This window comes from Rhynchophorus ferrugineus, unplaced genomic scaffold, assembly GCF_030347505.1.
Source record: "Rhynchophorus ferrugineus isolate W39M unplaced genomic scaffold, kcgeb_rfMv2 rfM11, whole genome shotgun sequence".
NCBI lineage: Eukaryota > Metazoa > Arthropoda > Insecta > Coleoptera > Curculionidae > Rhynchophorus > Rhynchophorus ferrugineus.
The window spans coordinates 13,258,439-13,276,790 of NW_027472590.1; the positions used below are offsets into that span (position 1 = coordinate 13,258,439).

An 18,352-nucleotide genomic window follows, 5' to 3' on the forward strand; every position below is an offset into this window, starting at 1 on the left:
CATAAGTGCAGTTGTGAATTACATTGTTTATTTCATGTCTAAATGTATAACTAATTTCATTAAGAACACTACGTAATTGTTAATTGTATAAATATTTTCCTGTATTTTGTTATGATTAATATTAATGTGTGTATATATATATATATATATATATATATATATATATATATATATATATATTTTTTTGTATGTAATGTATATAGCATGTAATGTAATAATAGTAATAATTATTTAGCATGTAAGAAAATAAAATGATATTTTTTATAAATTAAAAATTAATCCTCTAATAATAAATGTAACTTTGTATAATTTCTTTCTTAATAAATCCTTCTAACATTTATGAGGTATACCCATAATTAATCTAGAACTATTACAGGTTTCTGTAAAATGTTGTTGGCCACAGAAACATATTACAGGTTTCTGTAACATACCTTTCATATTATAGATATCTGTAATACATTTAAGTATCTTGTGGTATAATAATTTTGTAATATTGACCTATATTATCTATGGACTAATGTAAGCTATAGATTTCTGTACATATCTATTAATAAAATAGTAGGTTTTAAACAAAGCTTTTTGGGTTTTAAGCCTACATACGAATAATAATTAATTTATCGAATTCGATTTTATGGTAGCATAAATAGGACTTCTTCGGAAAACAAATTGGAAATATTGGAATTCATTATAACATTAATAAAACCCTACCTCCCACTAATAGGATAACACAAATTACGTTGTAATTTAAAATCTAATTTCCATCAAAGAATATATATACAAATCCTCACATTTGTGAATTCTGACAGTGATGGAAAAAGTAAGCATATAATACATGATACTACCAGTATTAAGTATGTAAAAAACTAATTATAATCTCATACTGTTATATGAAATAAACAAATTTAAAAAATCTAATAGAAACCTGGAATAATCAAATAATTTAATACATAGGGAAGAATACGAAGAAGTAAGACCATGCCCATAATAATAAAATAATAAGCTTTGCCTTATTGACAGCTCCGAATGTTTACCGTGCATATTTTCAAAACAAACAAAGGATAAGAAAACAACAATAAATGCAATTAGGCAATATTCCATTAAAAAAGAATTTGGCCAAGAATACAAAAAATAACATAAATAATAAGTAATTGAAATAAATCCCCTGAAAATTTTCAAATCGCTCAAAAAGAAAGTCTTATATATTTTATTAAATAAGTCTTGTTAAATGGAAAAAAATAGATATACAAGATGTTATATAATATATACAATAGAAATTGTTCATTACATACATTAAATAATACATAATTCTTAAATATTTCAAGAAAATTCAAACTATAGCGCAAATAATTTGTTTAAAAATAATTTACTATTTATTTATTTATTTATATACAGAATAAAATTATTTGCACGCCCCTGAGTAAAAATTCAAAATTGTTCAAAATATTAAAGTTAAAAATGAGTACATTAAGGAAGTGTCGATAAAAAAAAATATTTATGGCTTGTGAGAAATATTAGTATGCCATGGTTTTTTTCCCAACCATACGATTTGCGCACTATGTTGCCGTTATACATTTTATGTTTGTCAATATACATTATTAATTTATTTTAAACAAATTCAATATAAATTTATATTAAACTAAAATTAATACATAAACACTATTAACTATAAGTTTGACATTAGTTTAATTGGAAATATCTCAAATTAAATAGAAAAATTTAAATGATCATTATAAATTTAATAATTACCATCTTCCCGGATCGTTGGCAACGGGGCACTTCGATGTGCAAATTTGGATCGTACTTCATCCGCGTTCCTTATAGTTGTACAAGCGGTGCACTTCGTTGTGGCTCGACGCCGTCGCTCCGTACAACTATTTCGATTACTTTTTTTAATTAAAAATGCAGTAATTTTCACCGACTTCGAACATTTTTATATTAAGTGATTTGCTGTGCTCCATAACGGGTAAGTGGATTTTATTTCATGATTATTAACTGAATATTTTTTATGCAATTAACATTCCCGTAACTGAATCAACGCCAAATTGACATGCGTCGGAATAATTCCGAAACTATCTCATTTTTTTTTCTATTTTCAGGTATCGGATAAATCAAATAGTATCACGTGTTCTGCGCGCTTGACCTGGGCGCGCTAATGTGGCTGACCAGCCTGGATCGTCCTAGTCTTGGTGCACATTATCATTCCCTTGGTAGCAGGCCATTGCAGACTTTGATACGTTGTATGATATTGCCCGTTGCTTCGGCAACTTCTAGTTGATCGCCTTGCGGGTCTGCTACAGCTGGAGACCCGTGAGTTCGACCGATAGATGATGAGTGGGCTAGTATGGGTTGTCATTGGTGGTGGTCCGATAGATCTTCGTTCCTCCTTTTCCGGTGATAATGTGGGACTCGGCGTTCATCAGGACTAGTCACGCGAGCAATTCGTTGAAGATTTTTGCCCAGGATGTCGGGAGGCCCGTGGTGACCATCCGGATTGTGCATTACGTGCCCAGCGTCATGACGGTCGGCGCGGTAAACTCCTCCATTGTTTTTGTTTGTTCTCTTCTTGATCGTTAAGATATTACACCAATTAAAACTAAACAGTTTTAGCGTCGATTCGGTCCTGACAATGGTCGACTTGGGGTTAATTTGATGGTGGAATGTGTTTCCATCACCAAATCGGCTTCGAGCGGGTCATTGTTTGGGTCTGGGTCAACGTTGAAGCTTCTTATCCGGAGCCAGCATATCCCAGTACCTTCTTCAGAGAAGTGAGGTGAGTTTTCTCATATGTCTCATATAATAACGTTTAAATATTGTTCTCCTTTGTTTCAGGACACTTCGCGTACGCAGCGTGAGTGTATAATGTGTCAGTGGAGTGTGGTCCAACCCCCGGGCAAATTAGGGTTCCGCCGAGCCCAATACCGCGTTGTTAATTAATTCTTAGAAATCGTCCGACATTTCCAAGAAAACTTGAGCACCCGATGTGCGCGTTACGTTTATGTTGGGGTAGGACTGAAGCAAATGAGGCGACAGGATATGGGACATCAGGTAAATTACATTTTTGTATATATTTTTCTATTGATTTGTAACGTACTTTAATTTGATACAGATGTTGCAGTACAAATCCAGCCGCGTCGCGGTTCCAGGCCAGTACTAAAACAATTGACGGTGAATTAATAGCAATGATTGTCATCTGCTATGTCCAGCGTAAACTGTCTCATTGCTGACATTTTCGAGCGCCTTCTATGGGACATTTGTTTCTTGGAATCGTGTTTGAAGAAGTCCGCAAATGGTACTGGTTTGGAACGAACATATTGGGGACCACAGCAGGATATAACTTCCTTCCAGATGCCTCCAGGTATGTATTCTTACATAAGTAAAATACTATTTACAGGATATAATTTATCCGATAGAATAAATATTGAAAATATTTCTGCATATTGTTTCTTGAATTTGAATTTATTTCACTATTTTATACAATATTAATGCTTTAATCATTACTTATAATTTGTCTTTTCTTGTTTCAGGTAAGTGAGCGGTAAATTAATTGGATTTGAACGGGAATTCTTCGAATAATTTAATAACGTGAGTGAATGTGAATGGAGTTGGTGAATACAGAAAAATAAGAATGCAGGTAAGGGAGATACTATGATTACTCTATTTTATTAATAATATATTACTTAAAGTGTTGATATTTTTTAGCAATAGGTAAATTGTATGGAAAATGGCAAAATCAAAGACAAAAATAAGAGGCATTCTTAATCATAACTAAAAATTATTGTTTGAGCGTTTTCAAATTAGGTAATATAAAAAGTTGGCCAATAGTTTAATTAATGCTAGAACTCAGACGTTTTAACAATGGAACTGAAAAATATGGTAAAAATTGATATACGACATTTATATAATTTTTACTTTAGTTATGTATATTTTGTTAGTAGTGATTTTTTCACATTTTTATGTCAATTAGGTATTGCAAAAGCTACAATATTGTTATGAAGCAATCTCCAATTAATGATTGTGATGGAGTCCATGTTTTACTGTTTTTAAATTATTTCTACCCGGTAAATACTTGATGTGGTTTGATAATAATTTTTATTTATGTTTATTATCTTTCAGAAATAATATGGCTTTTGCTGTAGCAACACAGGGGAGAATTTTGGAACCACCAGCAGCTATACATTTATTTAGTGAAGGCTACATGTATTTGGAGATTAACGCACCTGTGCTAAATTTTCTTTCCTCTGATTTTTTATTTAATACCTCCTCAATGAAGGCATCTATCTATCTGTGTATATGCGTATTTTCAAGTATAATGGCTTTTTTATCCAACTTTTTCCTTTGCCATTATCTCTCTCTCTATATATATAAATATATACATACATAAATACAACATCTGCCCATGTTGCCATATACACTATCTAGTTATTTGGTGAGGCACCATTCAATTGATGGTACTGGTGGAGTCCCTTTTCTCCAAGGTAAATACTTGATGTAATTTGACAATAATATTTATTTATTTTTATTATTTCAGAAATAATATGGCATTGATAAGATCAGGACGGAGAGAACTTTGAAACTATTGATAGGCTTTCATTTTTTTAGTGAAGACTACATCTTGTTGGAGATTGACGCGCCTTTGCTAGATTTCCTTTTCTTTATTTTCTTATTTAAGATCTACTCAGTGGAGCCTTTTATCTTTCTATGTATATGCATATCTCCAAGTATAATAACATTTTTCCGCTTACCAATATCTCTCTCTCCCTGTCTTTCTCTTTCTCTCATGCAAGTAACTTGCTTAAATTAGATGTATAAACGTCTGCCCATGTTGCAATATACACAATCTGGCTATTTGATGAAGCACCATTCGATTGATGGTACTGCTGGGGTCCCTTTTCTCCTAATTTGAAGCTATTTCTACAAGGTAAATTCTTGATATAGTTTGATAATAATCTTTATTGGTTTTTATTATTTCCGAAATAATATGGCATTGAGAGGATCAGGACAGAGAGAATTGTGAAACTATTGATAGGCTTACGTTTCTTTAGTGAAGGCTACATCTAGTTAGAGATTGACGCACCTTTGCAAGATTTCCTTTTCTCTATTCTCTTATTTAAGACCCAGCAATAACCAACTTGAAGCAATTTCTCCAAGGTAAATACTTGATATAGTTTGACAATAATCTTTAATTATTTTTATTATTGTTTCAGGAATAATGTGACCTTGATAGGATCGGGACAGGGAGACCTTTGAAACTTTTGACAGGCTTAGGTTTCTTTAGTGAAGGCTACATCTAGTTGGAGATTGACGCACCCTTGCAAGATTTCTTTTTCTCTATTCTCTTATTTAAGACCCAACAATAACCAACTTGAAGCAATTTCGCCAAGGTAAATACTTGATATAGTTTGACAATAATCTTTAATTATTTTTATTATTGTTTCAGGAATAATGTGACCTTGATAGGATCGGGACAGGGAGACCTTTGAAACTTTTGACAGGCTTAGGTTTCTTTAGTGAAGGCTACATCTAGTTGGAGATTGACGCACCCTTGCAAGATTTCTTTTTCTCTATTCTCTTATTTAAGACCCAACAATAACCAACTTGAAGCAATTTCTCCAAGGTAAATACTTGATATAGTTTGACAATAATCTTTAATTATTTTTATTATTGTTTCAGGAATAATGTGACCTTGATAGGATCGGGACAGGGAGACCTTTGAAACTTTTGACAGGCTTAGGTTTCTTTAGTGAAGGCTACATCTAGTTGGAGATTGACGCACCCTTGCAAGATTTCGTTTTTCTCTATTCTCTTATTTAAGACCCAACAATAACCAACTTGAAGCAATTTCTCCAAGGTAAATACTTGATATAGTTTGACAATAATCTTTAATTATTTTTATTATTGTTTCAGGAATAATGTGACCTTGATAGGATCGGGACAGGGAGACCTTTGAAACTTTTGACAGGCTTAGGTTTCTTTAGTGAAGGCTACATCTAGTTGGAGATTGACGCACCCTTGCTAGATTTCTTTTTCTCTATTCTCTTATTTAAGACCCAACAATAACCAAGTTGAAGCAATTTCTCCAAGGTAAATACTTGATATAGTTTAACAAAATAATCTTTAATTATTTTTATTATTGTTTCAGGAATAATGTGACCTTGATAGGATCGGGACAGGGAAACCTTTGAAACTTTTGACAGGCTTAGGTTTCTTTAGTGAAGGCTACATCTATTTGGAGATTGACGCACCCTTGCAAGATTTCTTTTTCTCTATTCTCTTATTTAAGACCCAACAATAACCAACTTGAAGCAATTTCTCCAAGGTAAATACTTGATATAGCTTGACAATAATCTTTAATTATTTTTATTATTGTTTCAGGAATAATGTGACCTTGATAGGATCGGGACAGGGAGACCTTTGAAACTATTGACAGACTTACGTTTCTTTAGTGAAGGCTACATCTATTTGGAGATTGACGCACCCTTGCTAGATTTCTTTTTCTCTATTCTCTTATTTAACTAAGGTAAATAGTTGATATAGCTTGATAATAATATTTATTTCTTTTTATTATTTCAGAGATAATATGGAACTTACTGCCTGGTAGGCTGCATGGGAGATAGTTTTGGAACCACTGATGAGCTTGTATTTCTTTGTTAAATTTTATTTTATAACGCAAGAAATTTGTTTCCATCATATTCATCTATTTGCATCTTGTATCTGCCCATATTGCATTAAATACGATTTGGATGTTCAAACGATAATATACTATGTTCAAGTACTGAGCAAAATTTCAACAATGAATTAATTTAAGGCAATTAATTCATTTTGAATTAATATAACTACCGATAGCACTCAGCTCTCACCTTTCTTGTCATTAATTTGTCATCTTCTGTTTTTTCTTTACTCTTCTCACTCTGTCAATTGTTTCATTTTGGGTGACCAATAATATATAGACTATTGACCATAGTCAGGTATGACACCAACCTCTAAATTCTTCGACATTTGGCAAGTTGTTATTGCATAAAATATTGATGGATGAATCAAGCAATATTGTCTTCACTTATCCCAACATCTCTCCATTAATACTAGGGATGTGTTATTTTATATCCATATGATGTAAAGTACCTGTGTTATACATCCCTATCATGTGACAAAAAAGAACTGATAAATCCAGAAATACCAAGAGCGTTGGAGTCTGTGGTTCCTTTTATTTTTGACAAAGTAAGTTTATAATGAATAGATTCAGCTATTATATAATTTAACATCTGCTTATTTATTAGATTGGGAGATATCTTCATAGCACTCGCTAGAGGTCTTCAAAGCAGTTGTGGTGTGATAGAATAATGATAAGTCGTTCCAATTTATTTTAAATATTTACATGTAAAATTTTAATTATATTTAAATTGGAACCACTTGTTATTATTACAAACTCTATTATGTTTATAATCAAATTAATTACGTATCTAGTTGTATAAGTTTAATCTATTAGGTAACTCTTATTTTTACCATCTTATATTTTTTTATAGTTATAACTGCATTTTTAACTTTTTTTTAAGAAACTATAAAAATTAACATCAGTGCATAAGCGTAGTTGTGAATCAAATGGTTATCTCAGGTTCAAATGTATAACAATTTCTTTAAGAACACTCTGTAATTCTTAATTGTATAGATAATTTCTTGTATTTTGTTATTATTAATATTTATGTGCGTATATATATATATATATATATATATATATATAGGATGTAATGTAATAATAGTAATAATTAAGTAGCATGTAACAAAATAAAATGATATTTTTTTATAAATTAAAAATTAATCCTGTAATAATAAATGTAACTTTGTATAATTCCTTTTTTTATAAGGTATACCCATAATATATTGAGAATTGTTACAGGTTTCTGTAATGTGTTGGTGGTCACAGAAGCATATTACAGGTTTCTGTAAAAGCCGTTCCTAATATTGCAGATATCTGCAACAAGTAGGTATCCTATGGTAAAAAATCTTGTAAAATAGACCTTTATTAAATACTGTAAGGTGTAGATTTCTGTACATATATATCAATAAAATACATGGTGTTGAACTGAGAGGGTACAAACCCCAACTTTCAGATCAACAACATTTGGTTAAAAATATTAAACAGGGTTTCTAATATATTTATTTGAATGTGTTAAAATAGTAGGTTTTAAAAAAGCTTTTTGGGTTTTAAGCCGATATAAGAATAATAATGAATTTTTCGAATTCGATTTTATGGTAGCACAGATAGGCCTTCTTCGAGAAATTGGAAATACTGAAGTTCATTATACATTGATATAACCCTCTCCCCCTCTATTCAATAAAATAACATAAATTACGTTGTTATTTACAATATAATTTCCATCGAAGACAATATATACAAATTTTCACATTTGTAAAAGTGATGGAAAAAGTGTATATGATGCTACCAGTATTAAGTATATAAAAAACTAACTGTAGTATCCTACGGTTATAGGAATTAAACAAATTTAAAAATATCGAAAGAAAACCTCGGAAGTCCGTGAAAATAATAAAATAATTTAATACATATAAGTAAGACCATAATAATAATAATAATAATATTAAAATAATAAGATTTACCTTATTCACAGCTCTAAAATTTAATGGAGCATATTTACAAAAGAAACAAAGGATAAGAAAACTCCAATAAATACAATTAGGCAATATATAAATAAAAAGGAATTTAACGAAGAATTCAAAAATAATATAAATAGTAATTATATAAAAGTAATTTAAATAAATCCTCTGAAAATCCCGAAATCGCTCAAAAGGAAAGTCTGGTCTCGTCGTTTATTTAAATAATATATAATTTTTAAATATTTCAAGAAAATTTCAACTATAATGGAAGGAATTTGATTTTTAAAAAATTACTATTTATTTATTTGTTTATTTGCACGTCCCTGAATAAAAATTCAAAATTGTTCAAAATATTATAGTTAAAAATGAGTATATTAAGGAAGTGTTATATATTAAAAAAATAAATATTTATGACTTGTGAGAAATATCAGTATGCCATGGTTTTTTCCCAACCCTACGATTTGCGCACTATGTTGCCGTTATAGATTTTATATTTGTCATTATACATTATTAATTTATTTTATACAAATTTAATATAAATTTATATTAAACGAAAATTAATACATAAATACTACTAACTATTAGTTTGTCATAAGTTCAATTGGAAATATCTCAAGTTTAAATGGAAAATTTTATTTGATCATTATAAATTTAATAATGACCATCTTTCCGGATCGTTGGCAACGGGGCACTTCGATATGCAAATTTGAATCGTACTTCATCCACGTTCCTTATAGTTGTACGAGCGGTGCCTTTCGTTGTGGCTCGACGCCGTCGCTCCATGCAACTATTCCGATTATTTTTTTAATTAAACATGCAATAATTTTCACCGAATTCGAACATTTTTTTAAAGTAATTTGCTGTGCTCCATAGTCGGTAAGTGGATTTTATTTCATGATCATTAATTGAATATTTTTTTATGAATTGACATACACGTAACCGAATCAACGCGAAATTGACGTGCGTCGGAATAATTCTGAAAATATCTCATTTTTTTCTAATTTCAGGTATCGGATAAATGAAATAGCATCACGTGTTCTGCGCGCTTGACCTGGGCGCGCTAATGTGGCTGACCAGCCTGGATCGTCCTAGTCTTGGTGCACATTATCATTCCCTTGGTAGCAGGCCATTACAGACTTTGATACGTTGTATGATATTGCCCGTTGCTTCGGCAACTTCTAGTTGATCGCCTTGCGGGTCTGCTACAGCTGGAGACCCGTGAGTTCGACCGATAGATGATGAGTGGGCTAGTATGGGTTGTCATTGGTGGTGGTCCGATAGATCTTCGTTCCTCCTTTTCCGGTGATAATGTGGGACTCGGCGTTCATCAGGACTAGTCACGCGAGCAATTCGTTGAAGATTTTTGCCCAGGATGTCGGGAGGCCCGTGGTGACCATCCGGATTGTGCATTACGTGCCCAGCGTCATGACGGTCGGCGCGGTAAACTCCTCCATTGTTTTTGTTTGTTCTCTTCTTGATCGTTCAGATATTACACCAATTCAAATTTAATAGTTTTAGCGTCGATTCGGCCCTGACATTAGTCGACTTGGGGTTAATTTGATGGTGGAATGTGTTTCCATCACCAAATCGGCTTCGAGCTGGTCATTGTTTGGGTATGGGTCATCGTTGAAGCTTCTTATCCGGAGCCAGCATATCCCAGTACCTTCTTCAGAGAAGTGAGGTGAGTTTTCTCATATGTCTCATATAATAACGTTTAAATATTGTTCTCCTTTGTTTCAGGACATTTCGCGTACGCAGCGTGAGTGTATAATGTGTCAGTGGAGTGTGGTCCAACCCCCGGGCAAATTAGGGTTCCGCCGAGCCCAATACCGCGTTGTAAATTAATATTTAGAAATCGTCCGACATTTCCAAGAAAACTTGAGCACCCGATGTGCGCGTTACGTTTATGTTGGGGTAGGACTGAAGCAAATGAGGCGACAGGATATGGGACCTCAGGTAAATTACATTTTTGTATATATTTTTCTATTGATTTGTAACGTACTTTAATTTGATACAGATGTTGCAGTACAAATCCAGCCGCGTCGCGGTTCCAGGCCAGTACTATAACAATTGACGGTGAATTAATAGCAATGATTGTCATCTGCTATGTCCAGCGTAAACTGCCTCGTTGCTGACATTTTCGAGCGCCTTCTATGGGACATTTGTTTCTTGGAATCGTGTTTGAAGAAGTCCGCAAATGGTACTGGTTTGGAACGAACATATTGGGGACCACAGCAGGATATAACTTCCTTCCAGATGCCTCCAGGTATTTATTCTTACATAAGTAAAATACTATTTACAGGATATAATTTATATGATACAATAAATATTGAAAATGTTTCTGCATGTTGTCTCTTGAATTTGATTTTTTTACAATGTTATATAATATTAATATATATAATTTGTATTTTTTGTTTCAGGTAAGTGAGCGGTAAATTAAATGATTCTGAACGCGATTTCTTCGAATATTTAATAAAGTGACTGAATGTGAATGAAGTTGGTGATTACAGAAGAATAAAAATACGGGTAAGAGAAATACAATAATTACTTATTTTGTTTATAATATATTATCCTGATTGTTGATATTTTTTTAGCAATAGGCAAATCGTATGGAAAGTGTTAAACTCAAAGACAATAATAGGATGCAATCTTATTCCAAACTAAAAATTGTTATCTTTGAGTGTCTTCAGGCTAAGTAATATAAATAGTTGATCAGTAGTTTAATTAACGAATCTTAGAGTCGTAGTGTGTATTGTATATCATTAGTTTTCAACTATTTTCAGATGTTTTAACAATGGAACTGAAGAATATGGTAAAAAATGTATATAAAATATTTATATTTTAAGTTCAGGTCTATGTATTTTATTAGTAATGATTTTTATTAGTTGTTTTCGCATTTTTATGTCAATTAGGTATTAGCAAAAGCTACAATATTGTTATGAAGCAATATCCAATTAGTGATGGTGGTGGAGTCCATTTTCTACTGATTTTATTTATTTCTACCGGGTAAATACTTGATGCGGTTTGATAATAATTTTTATTTATGTTTATTATCTTTCAGAAATAATATGGCTTCAACTGTAACAGCACAGGGGAGAACTTTGGAACCAACCACCAACAACATTTATTTAGTGAAGGTTACATCTAGTTGGAGATTGATGCAAGTGTGCTAAATTTTCGTTCCCCTATTTTTTTATTTAAGACTTCAGTGAAGTCGTCTCTCTCTTTCTTTGTATATCCATAACTCCAAGTATATTTTTTTCCTTTTACCTAATGGTAAGATAATTAGCTCTCTCTCTTTCTCTTTCTCTCATGCAAGAAACTTGTTTTCATCTGATACATAAGCACCTGCCCATGTTGCAACATATAGAAACTGGTTATTGGAAGAACCACTGTTCGATTTATAGTACTCATAATTTGAAGCTATTTTACAAGGTAAATACTTGATTCAGTTTGACAGTAATATTTTTTTATTTTCATTATTTCAGAAATAATATGGAATTTACAGCTGGAGCATGGGAGACAACGTTGGAACCACTGATGGGCTTGTATTTCTTTCGTGTGTTTCTTTGCTGAATTTTCTTTTATGGCGCAAGTAACTTGTTTCCATCATTTTCATCTATTCACATCTTGCATCTGCCCATTTTACAGTAAATACGATTTGGCTATTATATATACTTTGTTGCCCAAACTCTTATTTCAATCCGCAATTGCAACAATAAATTATTTTAAGGCAATAGATTTATTTTATGTGCAACTACCAATAACATTCAATTCTCACCTTTCTTGCGATTTATTAGTCATCATTTGTTTTTCGTCTACTATATTCACTCTCTCTGTTGTTTAATTTTGGGTGAAGGGAAATTATAGATTGTTGATCAGTTATGACAATGCTCTCATATCATTTTATTCCGTTTATATTAGGGTCATCTTCTAACGCAGTTTCTGACATATGGCAAGTTTGTATTACAATAACAATGTCTTCACTCGTTCCAGCATCTGTGCAATAATATTATGGATGTATTGTTCTGTCTTGCTATTTTACTGTCTCTCTGTCTTGAAACCCAAAGGCACTGAAGACATTGGAATTCGTGGTTCCTTTTATTTTTGACAAAGTAAGTCCATAGCGAAAACATACGGCTATTATATATTTTAACTTCTACTTATTTATTAGGTTAGGAGATATCTTCATAGAACTCGTCAGAAGCCTTCAAAGCAGTTCTGGTGTGAAGCAGAATAATGATAAGTTGTTCGAATTTATTTTAAAACATTCACATGTAAAATTAAAATGACCTATAAATTGGAACCACTTATTATTATTGTTCAAACCTTCATTCTCTTTATGTTAATATCAATCTAGTTGTAAAAGATTCCTTTTAATATTTAATTATTTTTACTATCTCACAGTTTTTATAGTCATAACTGCATTTTTGACTCTTCGCAAAATCATGAAAGATAGCATCCTCTATTAAATTATATGTTGAAAGACACTTAATGTCAAATATATCAAAGAAAATTAATTAGTAATAATATGAGATGAATTTGTTATTAGAAGTTACCGCAGTAAATAAACAAATAAATAATATGCAGTTGTGAGATGCATTGGTTACGTTTTTTAAATGTATAGAATAATGTTTTAAGAATAGTACAGATTGCCTTGTAATAATAAATATATCTTGTCTAATTTTTTATAAATAATTTTTACAATGTTTATCCTGCTCTTATAACAGTTTTTTTGTAACGTATTTTATATATTACAGTTTTCTGCAACAAATATAAAGATATTTTGATAGAGAATCCTGTAATGTTGTACTTCGTTACAGATTTCTATAAATATGTTGATAAAATATATAGTTTTACCTTTAAAGGGCATAATTCCAGTTCTCCTTAACCATCCGTTAAAAATGTCATGTCAAACAGGATATCTAATAGATTTATTTTAATAATAACAATGGTAAAATAGTAGGTTTTAAACAAAGCCTTTTATTTTTTTTGGCTATATATAAGTTAAATAATACGTTTTTCGAATTCCATTCTATTGCGGTACAGATAAGCCTTTTTTGAAAAGCGTCCAAAAAATATTTAAATGTTCGCAGAAGGAAAAATAATCTTCTAAATTGCACAGTTTCTAACCGCAAGCTTCTGTCCAAATGCCAGTAGACTATGCTAGCTCACAGCAACTTCCATCCGTCTTTGGTCGCCTTATATCCTGAAAGGTGTGTCAGGAATCCGGCACTCTGGAATGGGTGTTTCTTATTTGCAACATTTTATGACTAGGGATCCTTGTGCGCCTTCAGCACAAGCTTCACCTGCGATACTTTTGCCCGAACTCCACTTAGCTAAACTAAAGAATGCTTAGAGCAACTGCAAAATTCGCCGAGCTGTTTTTTTATTAATAATTAATTCGATACTGGATAAATGATTGAGTTCAAAAAGAGAACTGCCTTATGATATCCGAATCGTATCGACTGCAAGATTAACACATACATCATTTTTATTATCCTGTTGCTGAATCAATATTTTTTTACTATTTAGATATTTGTAAGAAGCTATAATTTTCTTCTGTAGTACCACAATCAAAGTTCCTCTACTATAAATACCTTAAACATAATATCGTTAATACCTCACTCCCTTCTATATTCCTTACCATGCCACTGGAGATTTTTTCCTCATTCTTGCTATGTCTACTTCATTTTCTTATCATTATCTCCTTACTGTGATACTCGCGGGTTCGCATACGGTCAGAACAATGATGTGCTTGATGTTTGTGATTGTTTCTAATTGTTGTGGTTCATAGGCTAAGAAGTAAATTCTGGCAGGGAACAAACATTTTAGTCTCCCAGTAACAAAGCCGTGAAAAGCAGAATGTATAGAGACGGATTGATCACTCGTCAGTCAGTAGGTTTATTAACGAAAATTATAATTCAGAATATATGTTAGTAGTAGATCCAGTCGATAAATTTTCCTTTCCAAAGAGTTCCATATTTCTATAGTACAGGGTAGTACTAAATAAATAACTCTATATCATGAATAAATGTATTCCTTCCCAATCTTTCTCTCTAAAACATACTTCGTACACAAAAAACCATTCAACTTCCCTCGTCACAGCCAGATTCAACTTCGGTAAGGTACTTCCCAAAAATTCCAATGGTTCTTAGTAGCTGTGCTTTAGGCCAATAATATTATATATTCCCATGATAAAATAGAGCTAATAAATTAGTAGACATTGGACACTTGACATTCAATTTCGTAAAGTGATTCATATCTAACTGCATGTTTAGGTAATATAAAGAGTAAATAAAATTACTTTTTAAGAACATTAGTTACATTCAGGTATTCCGATAAGGTAATTACTAGGGGTACCTAATCATACATAGAATACGTTTCTCCTTATGGGAATGAAAAAGTACAAATTTATTTCGAAATGTTTAGATAGAAAATTTAAATGGTTTATAAGTTGAATTTAAATCTCCTCTCCCACCTTTTGTGTTCTAATTTGTATATATAAAATTATAAATTAATTTCAATAAAACACTATAAAAACAAAGTTGTTATGGCTAAATAATTAAAATTCTGATTTCTGAATATTGTTGTAATTTTTAATTTTTAATTAATTTTAAAAAAATTAAAAACTTCTATCGATAGCCATCGATTATGCCCATCTCTAGTTTGGTTCTAGCGACATCTGCCGTAGGAGACTTCCTATTAATATTTGAGATATTATTTTATACTAGCGATATTAAATGATAAATTATAAATATAACACTAACTATAATCGTAGAAATAAAGAGAAAATAATGAAAGTTAAAAAAACTTGGTTTTAAATTTTAAATCCCAAGGAAGTTGATTCTAGAATCTCGATAGGAATCTTAATTTATTTTATAAAACCATCGATAGAAGGCGCTAGCATATCTGTCAAAAAATCAAAAACGTGCAAGTGTAAGTTGTTTTTAAATATACAGTGTACGTATGTAGAGAAACTATGAAAACTCAAAAAGGTATGTGGTATTATCAATTATTACAAAAATCAGTCATTAACATAAACCCTTTCAACAATTGACTTAATCATAACCATAATCATGTTATTTTAGATAGTCAAAATACAATGGACAAAGTAAAGAAAACTAAAAACAAACCTTTTCTAGATAGGGCGAAAAGCAAAGCAATACTAAAAGAGAAACGTGCACGTCTTGTTGTAAAAAATTTATCTTTTAAGGCAACAGAAGAAAGTGTCCGTAAATATTTTGAGGAATATGGACAAATATCTAATGTAGAATTATTGAAAAAACCAGATGGTAAGCTGGTTGGTTGTGCTTTTATTCAGTTTGCGTTGGTGCAGTCTGCTAGAATGGCTCAACACCATACAAACAAACAACCTTTCCTAGGAAGAAACTTAGAGGTTGATTTTGCAAAACCTAAGAATGTCTACAATAAGGAAAAACAAAAGAGCAATACTGTAAAAGAAGAGGTAGAGGTAAAACAAGAATCTATTGATACAAGTATAATATCAATTAAGGATGAGGATTTAGAAGAAAAACCTGAAATTACTGATGAAAAACCAGATGTGCAAAATAGTGGAAATGGTGAAGATTCAGAAGTTGATTCTGATAATAATGAAGATTGTGATACCTCAAGCATAGTTGAAAAAAAACCTTTTATGTCAAGAGATGTGTCAGAGGGAAAGACAATTTTTGTTAAGAATGTGCCTTATGATGCTACAGGTGATGATTTAAAAAAATGCTTTTTACAATATGGCTCAGTTTATTATGCTTTAATTTGCATTGATAAAATGACGGAACATTCTAAAGGAACAGCTTTTGTAAAATTTGTGGTAAGTAGAGTATAATTTCTTTTTAATTGCTTGTTATATTACATATGTTTAGTACAATCTTAATTTACAAATTAATTTATTACTGTTTGGATGCTATTTCATTAATACACAAATATAATGAGTAGGGGATAAATACATCAGTATATATTTCCCAACTCTAGAGTACAGTGAGTAGTCTTTTTTATAATAAATTTACATATGTTTTTCTAGAATAAAGAAGATGCTGAAAAAGCCTTAAGTGCAGGAACAGAATTAACATTATTAGGCAATATATTAGATTGTCATCCAGCAATAGATCAAAATGATTTGAAAAATAAACTGCATTCTGAGAAGGAAAATAAATCTAAACCAAAGGATTCTAGGAATTTGTATTTGGTTAAAGAAGGAGGTAATTATACAATTTTTCTATTAGTTTTAAGTTTCATCAGCATAATTTATTTGAAATATTTGTATTGTAGTTATTTTGGCTGGAACAAAAGCAGCACAAGGATTATCTCAGAGTGATATGGCAAAAAGGTTACAAATTGAACAATATAAAACACAAATGTTAAAAAAATTGAATACATTTGTGTCCAAAAATCGATTAGTAGTTTATAATTTGCCAGCAACTTGGGATGATAGGAAACTTAAAATCTTGTTGCAGAAGCATGGAGGTAAAGGTTGTGTTATTAAAGAAGCAAGGATAATGCGTAATATGAGAAATTTAGATGCAAAAGGTGTAGGTGAATCGAAGCAATATGGCTTTGTGACTTTCACCACTCATGAGCATGCACTAGCGGCTCTAAGATCTTTAAATAATAATCCCAATATTTTTACACCTCATAAACGACCAATAGTAACATTTAGCATAGAAAATAAGACAGCACTTAATGCTAAAATCAAGAGGCAACAAAAGTCAAAATTCAAAAATCCAAATTCAAAAGATTATGATCCTAATTTGGCGAAGGAAAATACAAATACAACAGGCACGGAAGTGGAATGCGATGTTAAACCTTTTTCTGGCGTAACCGCCAAAGAGGGTACCATCCAAAAAATGAGGAGTAGGTATAAGTTGGGAGTACAGGCCAAGTTGCATTATGAAAATATCAAGAAGGAAAAAAGGAAACAAAAAATGACCAAGAAGAGTTTGGCTGAGAGGAAGAAAGATTTCATCAGACAACCAAAACAAAAGATGAATAACAAATCTAAGGATGATAACTTTTCTAAATTAGTTAATGATTATAAGAAAATGTTAACATCTGATGTAGCTAAGAAATCAAAATGGTATGAATAAATAAACGAAACTAAAATAGTGTTTTATTTTTTATTAGACTATTTGTTCAGATATTCCATGTGCTGTTGTATATTTTTTGGTTGATTTTTCTCGAAAATAGTATTGAACCACCATTATTACTTCAATTTTTGAATTGTTGTCTTCCTGCCTAGACATATTTAATAACATTTTCTATTTTTATAAATACTCTACATAAAAATAAAATGTTAAAATAATTTTTGTAAAATCAATTTGTATTTGGCGTAAGACAAAATATTCATATGGCTAATTAATGTTTGTTTAGTTTTCACTAAATTAATATTTTCGATAATGAATCAGAAATAGCAAATCATAAATCTAATAAAAAAGAATATTTTATTTACTACATTCTAAATTTTTCTATATGACTAGTTCTGAAATTTCTCAAAAACAAAAAATATTAACTTGTGTAAAAAGTATGTATTTAAGAGATTAAGAGCATACATTATAAAAAAATATTTGTTCTCCCATATGCTATTTTAAGAATTTAAAACGTACTTTTTCACAAGAGGTTGGTAACTCTAACTGTATATCTCAGTTTCCCCTTATTTTGTCTTTCTTCTTTTTCTTCAAAGGTACGCTTGATTTCATCATAGTAAATTATTTCAAACCATGGGAATTAA

At 31.1% G+C, this 18,352-nt stretch overlaps 1 protein-coding gene and 2 long non-coding RNA genes across 7 annotated transcripts; all 3 read left to right on the plus strand.

Annotated features, from left to right (window-relative positions):
* Nucleotides 1–1,832: 1,832 nt before the first annotated feature.
* Nucleotides 1,833–7,755, plus strand: LOC143204429 (uncharacterized). Of its 3 annotated transcripts, none has more exons than XR_013007611.1 (16): nucleotides 1,833–1,963; nucleotides 2,097–2,770; nucleotides 2,830–3,045; nucleotides 3,107–3,355; nucleotides 3,525–4,058; nucleotides 4,114–4,475; nucleotides 4,529–4,918; nucleotides 5,043–5,148; nucleotides 5,205–5,381; nucleotides 5,438–5,614; nucleotides 5,671–5,848; nucleotides 5,905–6,081; nucleotides 6,140–6,316; nucleotides 6,373–6,517; nucleotides 6,571–7,215; nucleotides 7,275–7,755. It is a non-coding gene; the product is annotated as an uncharacterized LOC143204429 (long non-coding RNA). The 3 variants fall into 3 exon arrangements; XR_013007610.1 differs by having other exon boundaries at nucleotides 3,525–3,873; nucleotides 3,933–4,058; nucleotides 4,529–5,148; XR_013007608.1 differs by having other exon boundaries at nucleotides 4,529–5,148.
* A 1,603-nt stretch (nucleotides 7,756–9,358) lies between these two features.
* On the plus strand, nucleotides 9,359–13,176 carry LOC143204428 (uncharacterized). Of its 3 annotated transcripts, XR_013007607.1 has the most exons (9): nucleotides 9,359–9,483; nucleotides 9,615–10,288; nucleotides 10,348–10,563; nucleotides 10,625–10,873; nucleotides 11,028–11,302; nucleotides 11,391–11,419; nucleotides 11,669–12,042; nucleotides 12,096–12,722; nucleotides 12,782–13,176. It is a non-coding gene; the product is annotated as an uncharacterized LOC143204428 (long non-coding RNA). The 3 variants fall into 3 exon arrangements; XR_013007606.1 differs by having other exon boundaries at nucleotides 11,028–11,419; XR_013007605.1 differs by lacking the exons at nucleotides 9,359–9,483; nucleotides 9,615–10,288; nucleotides 10,348–10,563; ... (1 more) ...; nucleotides 11,028–11,302; nucleotides 11,391–11,419 and adding an exon at nucleotides 11,453–11,613.
* Nucleotides 13,177–15,483: 2,307 nt separating this feature from the next.
* Nucleotides 15,484–17,727, plus strand: LOC143204752 (RNA-binding protein 28). Its single transcript, XM_076417535.1, has 4 exons — nucleotides 15,484–15,605; nucleotides 15,699–16,438; nucleotides 16,649–16,826; nucleotides 16,897–17,727. The coding sequence occupies exons 1-4, from the start codon at nucleotides 15,590–15,592 to the stop codon at nucleotides 17,709–17,711; spliced, it is 1,749 nt and encodes a 582-aa protein (XP_076273650.1). The 5' UTR covers nucleotides 15,484–15,589; the 3' UTR covers nucleotides 17,712–17,727.
* Nucleotides 17,728–18,352: the final 625 nt, after the last annotated feature.

Coding starts and splice junctions, on each gene's coding strand:
- LOC143204752 (XM_076417535.1), top strand. Junction 16,439..16,648: donor CAGCTTTTGTAAAATTTGTG/GTAAGTAGAGTA, acceptor ATGTTTTTCTAG/AATAAAGAAGATGCTGAAAA. Junction 16,827..16,896: donor GTATTTGGTTAAAGAAGGAG/GTAATTATACAA, acceptor TTTGTATTGTAG/TTATTTTGGCTGGAACAAAA.